General features: G+C 41.5%; 1 protein-coding gene across 1 annotated transcript in view; it reads right to left on the bottom strand.

The window, feature by feature from the left end:
- The window catches only part of SATB2 (SATB homeobox 2), a 108,206-nt gene that overhangs the window by 40,258 nt on the left and 50,669 nt on the right, over positions 1-17,279 (bottom strand). Inside the window, exons 5-6 of the mRNA XM_010007357.1 lie at positions 14,537-15,009; positions 231-443 (exon numbers count right to left, since the gene is read on the bottom strand). Coding sequence (XP_010005659.1) covers positions 231-443; positions 14,537-15,009 — 686 coding nt within the window. The remainder of the gene's footprint in view (positions 1-230; positions 444-14,536; positions 15,010-17,279) is intronic.

Raw genomic sequence — 17,279 nt, 5'->3', positions numbered from 1 at the left:
AGCACAAATGTTACATACTTTTCTGCATTTATGGCATTAAAGTTATAATCATCATCACAATGTCTTGCTGAAATCTTCTTATCATCTCTTAACAGTCACTCCAAAACCTTACAAAAGGATTTTCACAACTTACCTGAACGAGAGGAGCAAAAGACAGGGAAAGGGCAGAGAGGAACTCCTTTCCTGGACTAACTCACACAACAAACAGGTAACAAGGGATAACATCTTACCTGGGGGGTTCTGGAGGAGCTTGGGCTGCTGGCAGCTGAAGACACCATGCTTACATTAGGGTTCATGCTTCTCTCTCTTTCGTCCTGATAGATACGATCCCGCTCTGAGTCAGGCAAGTTGAGAAAATTCTGCATTGCTCTTAAGTTTACCAGGAGGGACTGGGATGCTGTCCTAGGGTCTTCTTCTTTACGCAGGATCTCTGACAACAAGCCCTGTTTCAAAAAATGTGAAAAAAAAAACAAAAACAAAAAAAACAATCCAATCATGTGTTGGTTGGTTTTATGTTGGTTTTGTTGTTTGTTTTTTTTAAATTCATTTAGTGTAACCAGCTGAGTTGCAATAGTGAGAACCTACAGCAGAATCTCATGGGCTCTCCCAGACGGGATATTTTGTAGGAAAGTGTTTGTTTTCTGGGGGCTGGGGTTTATTTTGGGACTGTCCTATTCTGGCACTGTAATAAGCTTCTGAGTATGGAGATGCTGGATTGGAAGGAAGAAGCACTGGGTAGAAGAAATTGCAGTTACCACCAGGTGCTTGCTGCAAATATTTTAGGAGCTGTTAGATCTCTCTCTTTTTACTTGAAGCTGGGAACACTTGGCAATCCTGTTCATCTTTGACAAATCTGCCAAGGTTGGTAAATTTAGTTTCGACATTTAAACAGTGCAAGAGCTTTATAAAGAAAAACATTTGGCTGGTTTTTGATGTTACACTCTGTGCATTTTGGTTTGGACAGTCACTTCTGAGAGGAGAAAAATGGAGCAGTAATAGAACCTTAGAATCTAGCTTTACAGATTTAACCCATTCTTTCATGGCTCCCTTTAAAATACCACAGGCTTCACACTGCAACCATGAAGAAACACCATACCCATCCAGTGTTTACAAAAGCCATTGTTCCAGGAGGTAATCAGCATAGCATTTAAAAAAAAGAAAAAAAAAATAAAATAAAAAAGATAAAAAAAGTTGGAAAGATGAAAACGTCATTAAAAGAGGCTTAAATGTAATGATGGGATTAAATTTATGCAGAATAGTATGCACTCAGCAGTTCTACAGATTATCTAGAAGTCTAAGGCACAATGCACAAAACCTGGATCAGGGCCTGGAGAAACTCCCAGGACACAGCGTGTGCCACCAACTTCCCCCAGGCACCCCCTCGCATCCAACACATCACAAATGGCTATTTCACTTCAAAAAAGCAGTAACAGCCATTTCCTGAACTACAGATGTTTAAAAGTACTGGTGTGCAAAGAAGTAGAGAGCATTTTCGCCCACTGAGACTACTTATATCATAAGAAATGGTGGTCAGAAGCTCATAATTGTTAAAGGTTGTTTTGCCAGTAGTTCCCCAAGTAATCCAATACCCTTCTCCTTCCTGTTTCCCATGATCCAGAGACTCTGTGCACCACTGCTTCCAGAATACCAGCCACAAAAGCAGTGCGAAATCCTAGTTGAAGCTCGGAGGGCTCACCTCGACCTACTCTGTGAGAAGTGGAATGTTCAGCACCCGTGCAAAGGGACGCTACCTCCCTTTGGCACCATTTAGCTGTTGCTGTTGACATGAGCATTTTACAGGTACTTTACAGCTGCCTCACGTAGTCCAGGCTTACTCCTTTCTTGAAAGAAAAATGTTACTAGAAAACAACCACATAGTCAAAATCCTGTAATATTTAGTCTTAGTTTATTTTTTTCTGCATTAGAGAGTCTCCTCCAATAAGCCTTGCTAAAACACTGTCACTACAGTTGGCCAATTAACCAAATGCCAACCTTTTCAGTCTATAGTGATCCTGTTTACCAGACTTCCTCACCAAACCAACAGACCAGCAAACAACGTAGCTGTAGCTGCATTTCTTTGCTAACTGCTGTTAAACACCTACAATAAAACACATACATGAAAGCTCTACTTCAGCAGTGTTTACACCAGAAGTGCTCAAAACAAGCTCCAATCACAAGCTGAAGGTAGGCAGCACACAGCTTCATCTTCTCAGCTTCTCATCTACATAATGAAGCTAAGCAATTCCCAATTACATTATGCTGCAATTATCTATTAGAGTAGTTAGCAGAAGGGCTGGAGCTGGGAATGGAGCCATGGTGGAACCCTCCAGTCAGAAATGGGATTGGAGAGAGAAGCCAACTAGTGAAAAGGATCTGCACTGGGAAAAAAATCTGAAGAATGTGCAATCCTGGGCTGGCCTCTGGTATTCTCTGTCACCTCAACACAACTGCATGCTCATACTTGGCTTCTTCCTCAGGGTTCACCACCCCTCAGAGAAGCTAGAGACATCGTGAAGAGCTCTCCAAAGTTTGCCAGGCTAACAGGCTTAGGAAGATTAACCAAAAAAGTACATTACAGGAGCCTGAAGCCATGACTTGAATGATTCCAAGATCAATACATCAAGTCCCTATTATAGTTTTCCCTTAAATTAAGAGGAAAATTCTTCAAATGCAGTAAATAAATGAAATTTCAGTTTAACAGATTCTCTATAAATTCCTCATTTCTTGGCTCTTTTAAATGACACATAACTTTTTTTTTAAAAGAAAATACCAACTTTGAGTATTAATGGATTTAGTTTGAAAGAAAGGGACCTGAAAGCTATTGGAGCTGACTAATACAGCTTTTTCTCCCCATCTAAGTCTGGCTAAATTTATGGTCCAATTTCAAAAATGGAGAGCAGAAACATAAGTGAAAGCATGCCAGCAATTACTTTTCAGTGCAATCATTGACTCGCTATGTAAATCAGAGTCTTACAGGTGCAAGTGGCTTGGCGATAGCACTAAGAGTATCTCACTGCCTGGGACACCAACTAGTGTGCTTGGATGCTGATTCATCACCAGAAACAGGGGGGCAGATTCAGTGGTTTTGCCAGAGCCTCTTGCTTCTACAGGGGTCTCATCACAGCAACAGGGATGAAGCAATATTTTGGTTGCTGCTCAATCAGCAGCTGTACAGCTGCCAGGAGCAACACCTCCTAATGCCAGCACCTGCTCCAGAAACGGGAGCAAAGAAAGCTCCTGCTCCCAGTGCCACAACAAGGGCAGCCCCTTGTAGGGGCCAAGCCCTGTTCTCCAGGCCCACAAGTAGAAAATCTGGTTGCAAAGAGGGTTTTTCTGCAGCTTCTCCAAGTGCTTTAGCAGCTTAGGAACCATGTAAACAGCAGAACAGATAATAAGAAAACTGACTCAGAGGGAAAAATCTCATGTCCTCCTGCAACTGAAGATAAACTATGCAGGTAGCCAACAGTGGCTAGATAGCTGAGCGATAGGAAGGACAATAAAGTACATTGAGAGCAACAACGTTTACAATATTATAATTCTGAGATACTGAAGTATACACAAACTAACCAGTGAGCAACATTATAAAAAATAGTGACAATAATCTGTTCAGCCTTTTTGTCACCTGCAATAAATTAGGCTTTCAAAATGCAAAACATCGTCCTTCCAGAAAAACAAATTATCAATATTTCATTTAATTGCAATTTAATCAGGCATAACGTATTTTTTAAAGTGATATACACCAGGTGTGTGGTGAGGAAACTGGCACAGCCAGACAAACCCCACTGTTTTTATTTTTCAGAAAACCCTAAAGCCAGCCAGGGCCTGTTTTTATTTCTGCAAATTCTGTTTCTGCTGGAGGGAGTGAGGGAAGGAAACTCACATTACTCATACATTTGTTATAAAATTCCATTGGCTAAATTAGCTCATTCTGACTTACACATCACATATTTTAAAATAATAATTAAAATAAATAAAAATAAAATAATTGGCAGTTTGCAGAATAACCAACTCTGCAACCCTAAAAGATTATCTTAAGGGACTAGAAAGTTTCAAATGGATTTTAACTAGCCAAAAATATCTATGCCAAACACAGCTCTCAGGATACATTTCAGGACATGTAGTTTGATAATACCTTTGCTTTTCCACTCCTGTGCATCCTTTTAAACCAGCTGCTGACAGGAAGCTTAATGTTCACAGAGGTTGTGCTCACTTTTGAGGTGTGCACTCACCCTGAGACAAGGACTCTGTGCAGGCACTGTTTGATTTACACTTGGAACTTGCACCATTTTTTAAATTATACACTGGATCCATAATTTACTTTAAAAAAATAATACCAGTGGTGGAGAAAGAAGCGCATGTCCAATCAAAATAAAAAAGTCATTGGATCTATTTAATGTAGGAGTAATTTTGACAGTGATTTTTTCAAACCAACTGAAACGTAGTCCTTCAAGACAAAGTCACTGTCATGGCAGTTTGCTCTCATTCTATGTAACCTCAGTCATTAACTAACTTATTTTATTTTTATTAACCAAAGGACTTTGAGGACAAATAGGCCAAACACCATGGACAATAAATCTTTTTAAAGCAAATTCTGAAAGATAACAGACTACCTGTAGAGCAAATGTTATTCAAACTAACTCGTACATCCAAAGCACCAACTGATCAGCCTTTGAGGCCAAACAAAGGCTTGACCAAAGTTCACATAAGGTGAGTGAAGCCTTTCTCCCTTCTTCCCATAGTGCTTCAGCTCAGGACTGGAAAGGGTGTAAATGAGATCTCGGGAGGCAGCACTACCTGTGACAAAACACAGGACAGTTTTGCAACCAGAGCATTTCAAAAGCAATCTGGATGGGGGTGAGGAGATCATGCCGGAGTGCAACCCAGACACCAATGTCTTGGGGACAGAGGGAGATGAGGGCCACGAGGCACCCAGAGACTGACACTGGCCAGGACCTCACATGCATTGGGTCTGATGACTTGGATGCAACCTGTGCTCTCCCTCATACAGACCTAAGCAATGTGTCTACAAGCACAGGCACTAAGGTTAAAAAGGTTCAAAACAGGCCTTGGACAAGCAAAATGCTAGCCAAGGCTAAAACTTAAAGAAACCCAACTAATGTGCTAAACCTCAGTTTTTATGTTTTGTATAAGGAGGTTATATAAATGTAGGACTGAAAAAGCATAAACAGTTTTTTCATACTTTTGGTTTACTTGTGCCTCTACATACTTCGGCTGTTTCCAAAACCAACAAAGAAAATGCTGAAATACTAGAAAAATATTGCTCCTGTAGTACTTAAAATGCCAAGTACTTTAAGCCCAGTACTTGTAACTGACAGTCACAATAGAAAAGCTATCCTGCTTCCCATCAGATATAGATGCATCTCTGAGCTGAATCAGAAAATGTAGGAATTTATTCAACATGTGAATCTTAAAGATCAGTGATGTAAACCTGTTCCCTCTCAGCATTCCAGTTCAGTGTGCAAAGGCCAGCATGGAAGGCAGCACTCAGGGAACTCCTGTTATCTACTCACTCTTATGTAACTACACTGTAATCGTATCTTCAGCATACAACAACAAACTTGTTTTTGCCAGGCTAAAATTACCATTGATATTTAAACTTGCCTGCTACTTGCAATTGCAAGCTAGAGGAGACAGGTCAGCCAGGGGAGCTCTGCAGCAGAAGCACTAACCTTTCATAACCCTTCAGGGAAATAAAGCACCTCCACCTGCTGTCTTTTTCTCACATCAAGGCAAGCTTTACTATGGTATCTCTTGGCCTCCCTGCATTTCCTCCAGGTCCCACCCTCAATATTATCTTCTGGGATGAATAAGATACATTCAGCTATTCTAAACATACTTCTCTTTGGCTCTAAGTATATAGCACTCAACAAGAACCCCTATATGGAGTACTTGTAGGCTTCTTAGAACTCAAGCTCATTTTCAAACACTCACTGCTTTGTTTCCATTCCCTTGCATCTCTTCTTAACTCTAGCTAGGACACAAAGCAGAAGTGCTGGAATTCTCTTAGAAATGCTTATCCTGGCAACACATGCAGTCCAATTTCGCTGAACAAAATTGCTTTAGATCATCTGTGGAAATTTTTGAGTGGTTAGCAAAACCAAGCACCCTCACATCTATCCTGTCACAATTTCCATTGGGCAAAACTGTGTTTGCACCCTATTCCTTGACCAACTCTTCTGTCCCAATGGACAATGCGTGCAGTGCCCCTTTTGTGTCACTTCCTATGAGCTTCAGAACTCAAAGGCTCTGACTGGTTTTCCATCAGTGTGAATGGGAGACCAGCTGCCTCCCAGTACCCTTCAGTGTAGCTGAATGCATCACATCAGTCCCTCATTTGGAAGAAATATCCTGATCTCTAGATTCACTGCCTACAGCCAGAGTATAAGCCTCGTTCTTAAATTCATTTAACTAATGCTAAAATACATACATCTCAGGAGAGAGCTGCTTAGGCACAAAGCATTTAGAGGTTGATTTGAATAAAACTTATACAGGGTGAAACAATGACAATTTGATTTTTATTATTAAAAATGAAGTGTTTAAATCCTCAAAGAAAATGCCTTTATTGCATTAGTTTAATAAAGCCTCTATTTTATTATAGTACCTCTTTTTATGAGGGAAGACAGGGTGTGCATGTGCAGCCAAACATGGATGCACAGGGAAAAGAAGACAGAGAAAGAACAACCACCTGCAGCCACAAAGTGCCACCATTTATATGACATGCATGTCAGACCTTTACACCAAAATATGCCAGAAAATCAGCAAAATGCGCAGCTCATGCACATTGTATATCCATGCATTTTGCTTCCAAGGCTCAGGACTCCTGTGCCACAGGAGGACTCCTGTGCTGAGCAGGCAGCAGCCACCTCCTACAAGCACACATTCTGAAAGCTTGACTCACATGCTACTTAAGATCTTTTCATTCAGCCTATTGAATACAATTAAGTTAATTGAAACTGAAATTTTGGGCAGTGCAAAACCCACTGTTGGAACAAATATCCCATGTACCAAAAATCTGCAATTTATTAAATTAAGCACTTCCTTTACAGACTGCCTTCTTTCCTGTGAGTACAACAGAACACTGCTTGTGCCACATTACACACAAGAATAAAACAAGCAGGCAGCATGAAAGAGTTTCATGCAATAGGAGAGACTTTTCTATGGGGAAAAAAAAAAACAACAAAAAATCTCCCCCCAAACCAAAACCAGAACCCTCTCTAATTGAAAGTCTGTGCACAATGGGGCAGACACCATAGCAATGAACGCAGCATGAATGTCTCACTAGACACCAGGCAGAGAATTAAAGCTCCTTGTCTTCCTCTCACTTAAGGGGAAAATCACTTGGAAGTGAGAGTTCTGTCCAGCATTTGGCTCACAAACAAGCAGATGTGGAAGAGTTAGTTACTGCAATAAACCATATTTCTAATCTTAAAGCCTCTTGGAGGACCCTTTTCTAATCCCACTTCAATTTGGAGGAATTTTGTCAAAAAAAAAGAAGAATTAGACATAAATGAGGAGCCACCACCCACTTCCCTCCTTGCTTACCTCAGATGTCTTTCTCTGGAGCTTCCTTACCAATCACATGCCTGCTCTCAAAGCCCCCAGCCCCTTTATTAGTTTTACTAGTTTTACTAGTAAAACCTTTGCACGCCCCAGAAGAGTTACCTCCCCCTTACAGGAGCCTGGACTTGCCCACAGTTGTGCCAGAAGCTGGGGCACTCTCCAGCATCAATCCTGCCTTTCCCTATGCCTCAACGCACTTCTGCAGCAAAGGTGTGACCTAACCCCTCAAAGATGGTGGATTAGTTTAGCTTATTTAACAATAAATTTCACTATAACTGAGGCTGGTAGAGTTTCCTTCTCCTTGTTCGGTTACCCAAACATTTTACTAGTTTCGACTATTATGTCAAAACATTGGCAAAAAAACCCAAAATCAAACAAACAACAACAATAACAAAAAAAACCACCTTAAAAATATCCATATAAACAGGAACATTCATTCAGTCTATATGGTTTGCAGTCCACTGGGCACCCCCAAGGAGAGAAGCAGTTCATTGATCCAGTGATTTACACTCTGGACTCTTAAAAAAAGCCTGACCAACCATCCTGACTGCAACTCCACGAGCCCACAGCAAAGAGGGATGCTTGCAAGCAGATAGAGGGAGAGTACCTTCATTTTCCTTATGCCAAGCAGAGTTCAAATGACCTCTAGGATTTTGAGGAGCGCAGATCACTTCAGCACCTCCAGACTTGCAAAAAAATTTTCCAGAGAAGGACAAGGTAAATCAGAGAGAGCATTTTTATATATTTGCTTTAAAAGAGTCCTCTTAGTTCTGTAACATCACCACCTGTCCATTTATCAATACATCACAACCTGCGATAAGCAAGCTTTGGTTATTACAAGCTTTTGGTTGCAACTCAAATGCTGTACTAGGAGATACTATAGTGCAAGACAGAGACAGCACAAGGACTCTGCCCTGGGGATGGCTGAAGTTCATGTGTTTATTCTCCTCCAAAAGGATGTCCACAGTCTTGGTAGTAGCTCTGGCCAGCAACCCCTTTTTCATGCCTCCCACATGACAGTAGCTCTGCTGGCCAACCTAAAGGCTGCTCGTGGTTTTAGAGGCTACTAGTCACCTCCCCTGCATCTATGTTCTAGCTGGTCCACACATTGAAGTCATCCCAATTTAAAGAAGGTGAATGCTTCAAACAGATAGTATTTGGGGAGAACTCCAGCCTGAACTGAGAGCCCTTTTGATTTTATTGCACTGAGACCAACAAGGGACAGCTGCTCCCCCTGCACCTTAAAACCTTCTCACCCTCTGCAGCCTATATCTTGCAGGCACTTCCTTCACTCCAGCCCTTTCAAGGCTTTGAATGCTCTTACAAATGCACACAGGGCAATCCCAAGTGCAAGGTCCAACTCTGACAGTTTTGCTTCTCCCATGAATCTGCAGTATTAATCTGACTTTTACCTGTTGGGTTTTTTTTCCTCAAGATTGAATGGTTTTATACAATCATGAAGTGCTAAAGTCTTACAGAAAGAAAAACTTCTACTAATGACTGTTTGAATAGCAACTTCAGTTTATTGCTTAGCTACATGTAAACATGCTTTATGAAGATGCCCTCCATTTAAAAATAAAGATACCAGGTATGACCATGTAACTCTGAAGTGTTTGATGGGTGCCATACAGCTCTCTGCCTTTCATTTAAACCTACTCACCCTCTTGACCACAGTTTTTAAGAGCCAGGCAAGGATGCCTAGTTCTCCATTAATTAGATATTTGTTTATAGCAACAGTTCAAAGAAAGGGAACAAACTATTTCAGTAAACAACATACTAAAATCAAGAAGCCCACAAGTTTCCAGCTTACAGGTTACAGGCCAGCAGAGATGCAAAAGGAAGCCAAAGCAAATTATCTTGGCCATGAAGAACTTGAGCACAAACCATACAGCTTCACAAGCAAGAAACTGAACCTCCTGCGCTAGTAATGCTGCTAACACCACCTCAGTGATGGCAAGCTTCCTCCACTCCCTTGATTCATTCTTCCTCGTATGAGCCAGAAGGTCCCTGATTGCCTTGGGAGGAGGGAAATGGTAGACTGCTAAACATAGGGCCAGGAATATAAACATCTCTTGTATGTTTTCCTCTCTGCCTGCACTGGACCCATCTCAACGGGGCTCCTGGAATGGGGAAGAACAGCCCTGCCTCCACTGCTTGGGCTGCACAACCTTTTGGCGAAGTTTGGATAGTGATCCACTGCAGTCCACAAGGGAGGACTATATCTGGAGTTAAAAACTGCAGTGCTGCTGGTATCCACAAGAAAAAGGAAGGCTACATAAAGCCTAAGAAGGTATTTTTCCAGCATAGACCATTCTTATAATTGCTAAGCGGGTTGTAAGCAACACTGGCTTAGACAAATATTATACTGTGCACAACCATTTAAAATGTTTATAAGGCTGTGTAGGAATTTCCTAATCTTTGGAAATGGTGTAATTAAAAACACTTTCAATAACTTTTTTGTCTCTGAGGGTCTAAGAACTCTCTTCTACCTGTCCTGTTAGTTGAATAAATAAGCATTTAGATTCTACAGCAGGGAGAATTAAAATTGTGATGTTGACTCTCTGAAGATAAAATTAAAAAAAAGACACAAACATTGACCAAGGCATTTACTAAAAATCACTCATACACACCTTCAGGGTTTTTCACACTCGGTTTCATATAAAGCTTAAAATGCTAACTTGGCAATTTTCTGTTTGAAATAAACCCTCTTCGTGGCTAAGAAGGCCTGGGCCAGCTCCTAGCGAAAGATTCCATGGAGCTCTTCTATGTGCACTACAGGTAGGAAGCTGCCTGGTGTTTGGTCCTGTCTCAGAGTGGAACCTCAGTGAGAACGCTTTGCCCCCAGGAGATGCACAGGACTTGTCACAGAGCCTCAAGTACTTTGTTTTCATGTGTGCAGACAACATGGGCACAGGTACAAGCAAATATTGTTGTCTTAAGCTATGAGTTTCCAACTTCAAGAGGAAGATTTGGGTGTTTTACAAACCTTACACAATTGTATCTCTCTTTCTTCTGACCCTCCTCACATCTCTCTTCCCACACACACACACACATACACACGTCAGCCATTTGTTCCAATGGATTTAGCCTAGTTTGAATCAAAGCTTCCTCTATTTCATTTAACAGATTTGCTCAGATGGAAGGTCTCAGGAGAGAAATAATGTTAGTAAGAAGGGGGTTTTCAGTATGGAGTATGTAGGTCATTGGACTTTAAAATAAATTAGAGAATAGTTTCTCTATTAAACAAGCCTCACAGTACATATTTCAAGAAGCTATACTTAATTATAGGCTAATGGGCACCACAGAGCTACCAGGAAGAAAGATTAAGCATTGGCTTAAGTAGTGATTAATACAATTATTAGCTGGCTGGCATACAGCATCTACTATTCAGTACCATCATGAGAAACAACAGCCCTCCAGTTTCTAAGGCTAGCATTTCATAGAATCGTAGCAGTGAGGGAGACTCCACAACCTCCCTGGGCAGTCTGTTCCAGTGCTCTGTCACTCTTACAGTAAAAAAATTTTTTCGGATATTCACCTTGAACCTCCTATGCTCCAATTTACACCCATTACCCCTTGTCCTATCACTGGTCATCACTGAGAAAAGCCTAACTCCGTCCCCCTGACACTCACCCCTTACATATTTGTAAACATTGATGAGGTCACCCCTCAGTCTCCTTTTCTCCAAGCTAAAGAGACCCAGCTCCCTCAGCCTTTCCTCATAAGGGAGATGTTCCACTCCCCTAATCATCTTCGTAGCTCTGCGCTGGACTCTTTCGAGCAGTTCCCTGTCCTTTTTGAACTGAGGGGCCCAGAACTGGACACAATACTCCAGATGTGGCCTCACCAATGCAGAATAGAGGGGGAGGAGAACCTCTCTTGACCTACTAACCACACCCTTTCTAATGCACCCCAGGATGCCATTGGCCTTCTTGGCCACAAGGGCACATTGCTGGCTCATGGTCATCCTCCTGTCTACCAGGACCCCCAGGTCTCTTTCACCTACACTACTCTCCAGCAGTTCAGCCCCCAACCTGTACTGGGACATGGTGTTGTTCTTCCCCAAATGTAAAACTCTGCACTTCCCCTTGTTGAATTTCATCATGTTTCTCCCCGCCCAACTCTCCAACCTATCTAAGTCTCTCTGAATGGCAGCACAGCCTTCTGGTGTGTCAGCCACTCCTCCCAGCTTAGTGTCATCAGCAAACTTGCTGAGGGTACATTCTATACCCTCATCCAGGTCGTTGATGAAGATGTTGAACAACACCGGTCCCAGTACCGACCCCTGTGGGACTCCACTAGTCACACACCTCCAACCAGATTCTGCCCCATTGACTACAACTCTCTGACTCCTTCCTTTCAACCAGTTCCTAATCCACCTCACTTCCTGATCACCAAACCCATACCTGATCAACTTATCCACAAGGATGCTGTGGGAGACGGTGTCAAATGCTTTACTGAAATCAAGATAAACCACATCTACCGCTCTACCATCATCTATCCACCTAGTAATTTCCTCATAGAAGGCTATGAGGTTAGTCAAACATGATTTACCCTTGATAAAACCATGTTGACTGCTCTTGATGACCCCCATGTCCTTGATGTGCCTGGAGATAGTGCCAAGAACAAGTTGTTCCATCACCTTTCCAGGGATGGAGGTGAGGCTGACCGGTCTATAGTTACCCGGGTCCTCCTTCTTGCCCTTCTTGTAGACTGGAGTGACATTTGCTATCCTCCAGTCCTCAGGCACCTCTCCTGTTGCCCATGACTTACTGAAGATGATGGAGAGTGGCCTAGCAATGACCTCCGCCAGCTCCCTCAGCAGCCTTGGATGCATTCCATCCGGACCCATCGATTTATGGATGTCCAGATTACCTAGCTGATCCTTAACCCAATCCTCACCTACCATGTCAAACTCCTCATCTATCTTGACTACTTCTGGGGCTATATGAATCTGGGGCTCATGGGAAACCCTGCAGGAGTAAAGACAGAGACAAAGAAGGCATTCAGCACCTCTGCCTTCTTTATATCCTCTGTCACCAGGGCTCCCACATCATTTGTCAGTGGGCCAATATTGCCTCTAGTGTTAGTTTTGTTAGCTATGTATTCGAAAAAGCCCTTTCTATTATCCTTAACCTGACTTGCAAGGTTAAGTTCCAAGGAGGCATTAGCTTTCCTAATTGCCTCCCTACACCCTCTGACAACAGTCCTATATTCCTCCCAAGTGACCAGCCCCTCCTTCCATGATCTGTAGATTTTCCTTTTCCACTTAAGTTTGCCCAGCATTTCCTGTGAAATGCAACAATTCAAACATTTCCAGAGAGAAATGCACACATCTCTTCATCTCCCAAGGAGAGGATCCTTGGAAGCACAAGGAAGAATGCAAGATGGCAAGAGCAGACTAGAACTTCCACTTGAAGTGCCTTTTACAGAGCTTGCTTCCCCATCATGGGTGTGTGAGAACATTCCACATCTTCTACTGTGCAGCAACACTGCCTTCTTATTACCTCAAACAAGGTTTCCTAGACACATAGAATCAAAATCTTGCCTCCTTTTAAATCCTATAGCAGAACTATCAATTAAACACATAAATTGTCAGGCAGCTTTCTCTTTGAGGGATGAGCTTTTTGTTTAATGGTAGACTTTGGCATTACCAATCCAGGTGCCCCAGTCTAGCTAAAGCAGAGCTTCATGCTCAGTGACAGTGGCAAAACCCTCACCAGCAACATTATGCTGACCTCTCGCTGAAGTTCAGAATATGTCATTCTGTCAATACCATCTACTTTGATTATACCAGGCTTTATATACAACAGGTTATGATCCCAGAGGGATGAAAAGCTTTTCCAAATTAAAAGCAGCATTTTAAAGAGGAAATACTCATACATTCCTATGTAGTTTTCATTTGATATCCTCAAGGCTAACCCCAGAACTCAACGTCATGTTGATTGAAAGTGAATGTTTTTTCTGAGTGCAGACATCTTATGAATTTAATGGAAGAAGGGAAGTAATAAAAATGTGCTCCATACTTTAATTAGTTCCCTCATAACATGGCATTTCCAAAATGGCAGTGCCAAAGAAAATCATTAATCCAGGAGAACAGACAAAGGCACTGTATTGGGCAAGGGACAGACCTCCAGGAGACACACACATGTGGCCCTTGTTTTCTCTTGCTAGTAAAGCTTACCTCCAAGACCAACTCTGATTGCATAGAAGAAATTTGTACCAATACTAAATATGAAGCCACTTTCCACTTCTTTAGGCTTGTTACAAAGTATCACATTTGAAAGCTCATACTTGAAATGCCTTGAAAGGTATCTGGCAGCAGGATGATTTAAATGGCTGGTCTTTCTGAAAACCTATTGACCCTGGATACTCCAAGTGCTGGGCTTCAGCTGACACTATCAGGAGATCATCTCAACATCTGCATTTCACTAGGTGAGTGACAAAACTTGTGTCAGATGTGTGAAAGCAAACTCAGTCTGCTGCAAATGGCAGACATCTTTCTCAGCAGTCTTTAGGCCTACGCACACTTTGTTTATAAATTTCTTGTGGCACTAGCCTCTGGCACTAGTTGTGGCATAAGTTGCACACAGGAAGGAAATTATAGAAGCCCAAAGACACCTCTGACTATCATAGTCTCTTGTTACATCTTCCTGGACAGTGAAATGTTATAACTACAGAGAGGAACTCAGGGAAGAATTCGCATGAGCAGAATTACTGCTAGAGAACAAACCTCAGGTAATTGCACAGGGGTCACCAAATGCAAAGGAACAGATATTCCAGGAAGACATCAACTTGTTTCATCCTGACAAAGAAACTGGGGAAAAACACAGAGGGTGGTTTGATCTGTTTCTATCACACACCTCCTGCTTTGATCTGCAACAACCATACAGACCTCCATGAGCTACAACTTTGCACCCTCAGCACTTCTTGGTTATAGAACAGAAATGGATACCTGTGTACGGTTGAATGCTACTCTTGCAAAGACAGCTTGAGACACACTGGCTCTTTTCAGCTCATCTCTGACTTGCTGGTAAATATCTGGAGAGACTTCCACTGATGAATTTGATGGCTCCGGTTTGACAGCTCTAGGAATGGGTGGATGATTCAAGAACTGCTGGTTGATAGCTTGTGGGTGCTGGTGAGCCAGTAGCCGGCTGACAGCAATCTGTTGGTTTATCAGATGGGCCATTGCTATCTGTTGCCTCACCAGTTGTGGACTGAGCTGAGGAGACAGGAGCCCAGGGTTTATCATTGTCTGCATCGTTGGCACTTGGTTTCGGATTGGAGTACTGTGGTGGATTTGGCCATGAGGAGACTGTTCGTTAGTTTTTCCCAAGGTTGCCAGCTGGTTGATATTTGGTAAGTGCATGGGACGTTGACCAAGAACACAATAGTCTGAAAGGTTTTCTCTTTCCACTCTTTCCACTGTTAAGAAAGAAAAATTATTTTATTGTCATTTCAGTTTGCACTTATGAGAGGACTCAAAGTATGGGTTACTGCAGGTGACTGCGCACAACAGAACCTGCTTTAGTTTGCAACTCTGCACTTGTATAAAAGCTTCCCAGAAACATATGCAAAAGCAGCACAAAGTAAAGGCAACAACAATAATTAAAATTCTTTTGGACTTCTCAGGCATCATTCACTGCTGAGAAAGTCTCCTCATCAAACTGGCAGCAGGTATCCTCTACAGCCTCATTTCCTAAAGAAACTAGCTTGGACATTTCCACTCACACTGTAACTAACTTTTGAATCCACCATAGCAAACTGAAAAACTTTTAAAAGTTTTAAAATGTTTCAGAATCACTTGCATCTGGGTGAAGGAAAGAAACCCAAGTTAGCATCCACTCACACAAACCCAATGGAAACCAGCATTCCCTTTGCAGTTCATGGAACAGCTTCTCATTATAAACTCAGCAACTATTACCTTCTCTGACACAAACTCTACCTTGCGTTGAGTGTGGATGAAGTTATCTGCTAACATTGATTCACCCAGGTGCACTACAGCAGAATCCTCCTGCTTGTGTGAAAGCACACTACAAAACCATGCAATTCACACGCGAGAAAATGTTAAAGCAATGGTTGCTATATACAAAGCCTCACAGCTATGGGTCTGCCTAGAAACCTTAAAGCATCTCTGCATAATTGCCTACTTTAAAGAAAGTGGCTTCATTCCCTTAAAAAACCCATTGTTTAGCACAACAAAACCCCATGATCCCTAATTGACACCTTCCTACAAAAAATAAAACACTACACAGAAAATGCATATACTGTAATTTTATATAAGATTCATGTTGTCCCTTCAAAATCTCTTATGTCAGCAAAATTGCAATTTTTTCCATTTAACTGCAAAACTTAAAGGACATATTACAAAACTAAATTTCCTCTAAAAGTAGTATTTCTAATAGGAAATTGAATTTTAAAAATACACAAAAATAACTACTACTTAGATAATTTAAGGTAATCAGAAGCAATTTTACAGTAAGCTGCAGATTCCATGAGCTTGACTACATGCAATTGGATAGGTGTTAATATATTGCTCTGATATAAAAGTGTTCAGGGACACATAACATACAACTAGAAAACTACTACCTCATTCTTGTATTGCTCTCAGCAAGTAACAAGATAGGAGTTATTTAATAAATGCCATAATACTATTACAACTTGTGTAATTATTAACAACTGTACAAGGCTTTGAACTCTTTTTAAAACTTAATCTATACAAAGCTTTGAAGCTTTACACAGTTAATACTCAGGATGACAATTTACTGATTACTTTTTCTGTTTCCTTCTAAATAGAAAAGACAGCTCTTTTCACCTTCCAGAGTTAATCTCAGACAGGAAGGGTTGAATTCTCACTGAGGAAGGAGTCATGTCCTGAACACACACAAACACACACAGTTTCTATCTTTAGAGCTGTCATTCTGGAACATTGCAAGTACCAAATTTTACAACTATGTGAACTCACACCCAAGATTTTCTTGTAATAAATTCTGACTCACTCTTCCCATTTTTTTAAAGAAAAAATGCACAAAATCTTTAATCTTCAATAAAATAATTGCTTAAAAAAAACCCCAACTGATTTTCTAAGTAAATGCTTATTTGTGCAGTATATTTCAACTATGAAACGCAATACACGCAACACACACACACTATTGCCAGAAATTGATAGTTTTGCTGTTACTCACAACCTGCCAGAGACATAACACAGTTTCAGTTTGCTGAAATTACTGAAAATCCCTATTCAAACACCACCCTTCATCATGTCAGTAGGCCGTTCTGAAAATTCAGTACAGAAGGCTGTACATCACTAGCCTCTGGCTTTGCAAACTGACATGAAATCAATGTGAATATTAAATACGAGCACTGTTAACACCAGGGACAGACCTGGCATCACTATAGAGATGTCATGTGCGGGCAGGGGAGTGGGGAAGAGAGGCTGCTTTATCACAGCCCCAGACCACATTCCAGGACACGGCCGATTCAGAGTCCACGTGGCCTGGTTGAGTACTGCCTACTCAACCTCTATGCAGAAAGGCTGCACCTGAGTAATGCCATTAAATATAAACAGTTGCCAGCAACACCAAATGCAATCATTCCAAAGGTGCAGTAGCTACTTGGCAATCAGGAATTAATCTGAAGTAAATAGGATAAAAATGTTGCTCAGTGTACATTAAATATTTGGAGCATCCTGCTGA

The sequence above is a fragment of the Chaetura pelagica genome, unplaced genomic scaffold (genome assembly GCF_000747805.2).
Source record: "Chaetura pelagica isolate M959 unplaced genomic scaffold, ChaPel_1.0 scaffold21, whole genome shotgun sequence".
Classification (NCBI taxonomy): Eukaryota; Metazoa; Chordata; class Aves; order Apodiformes; family Apodidae; genus Chaetura; species Chaetura pelagica.
The sequence above is the reverse complement of the archived record's forward strand: the minus strand, read 5'-3'. Positions and strand labels throughout refer to the sequence as shown.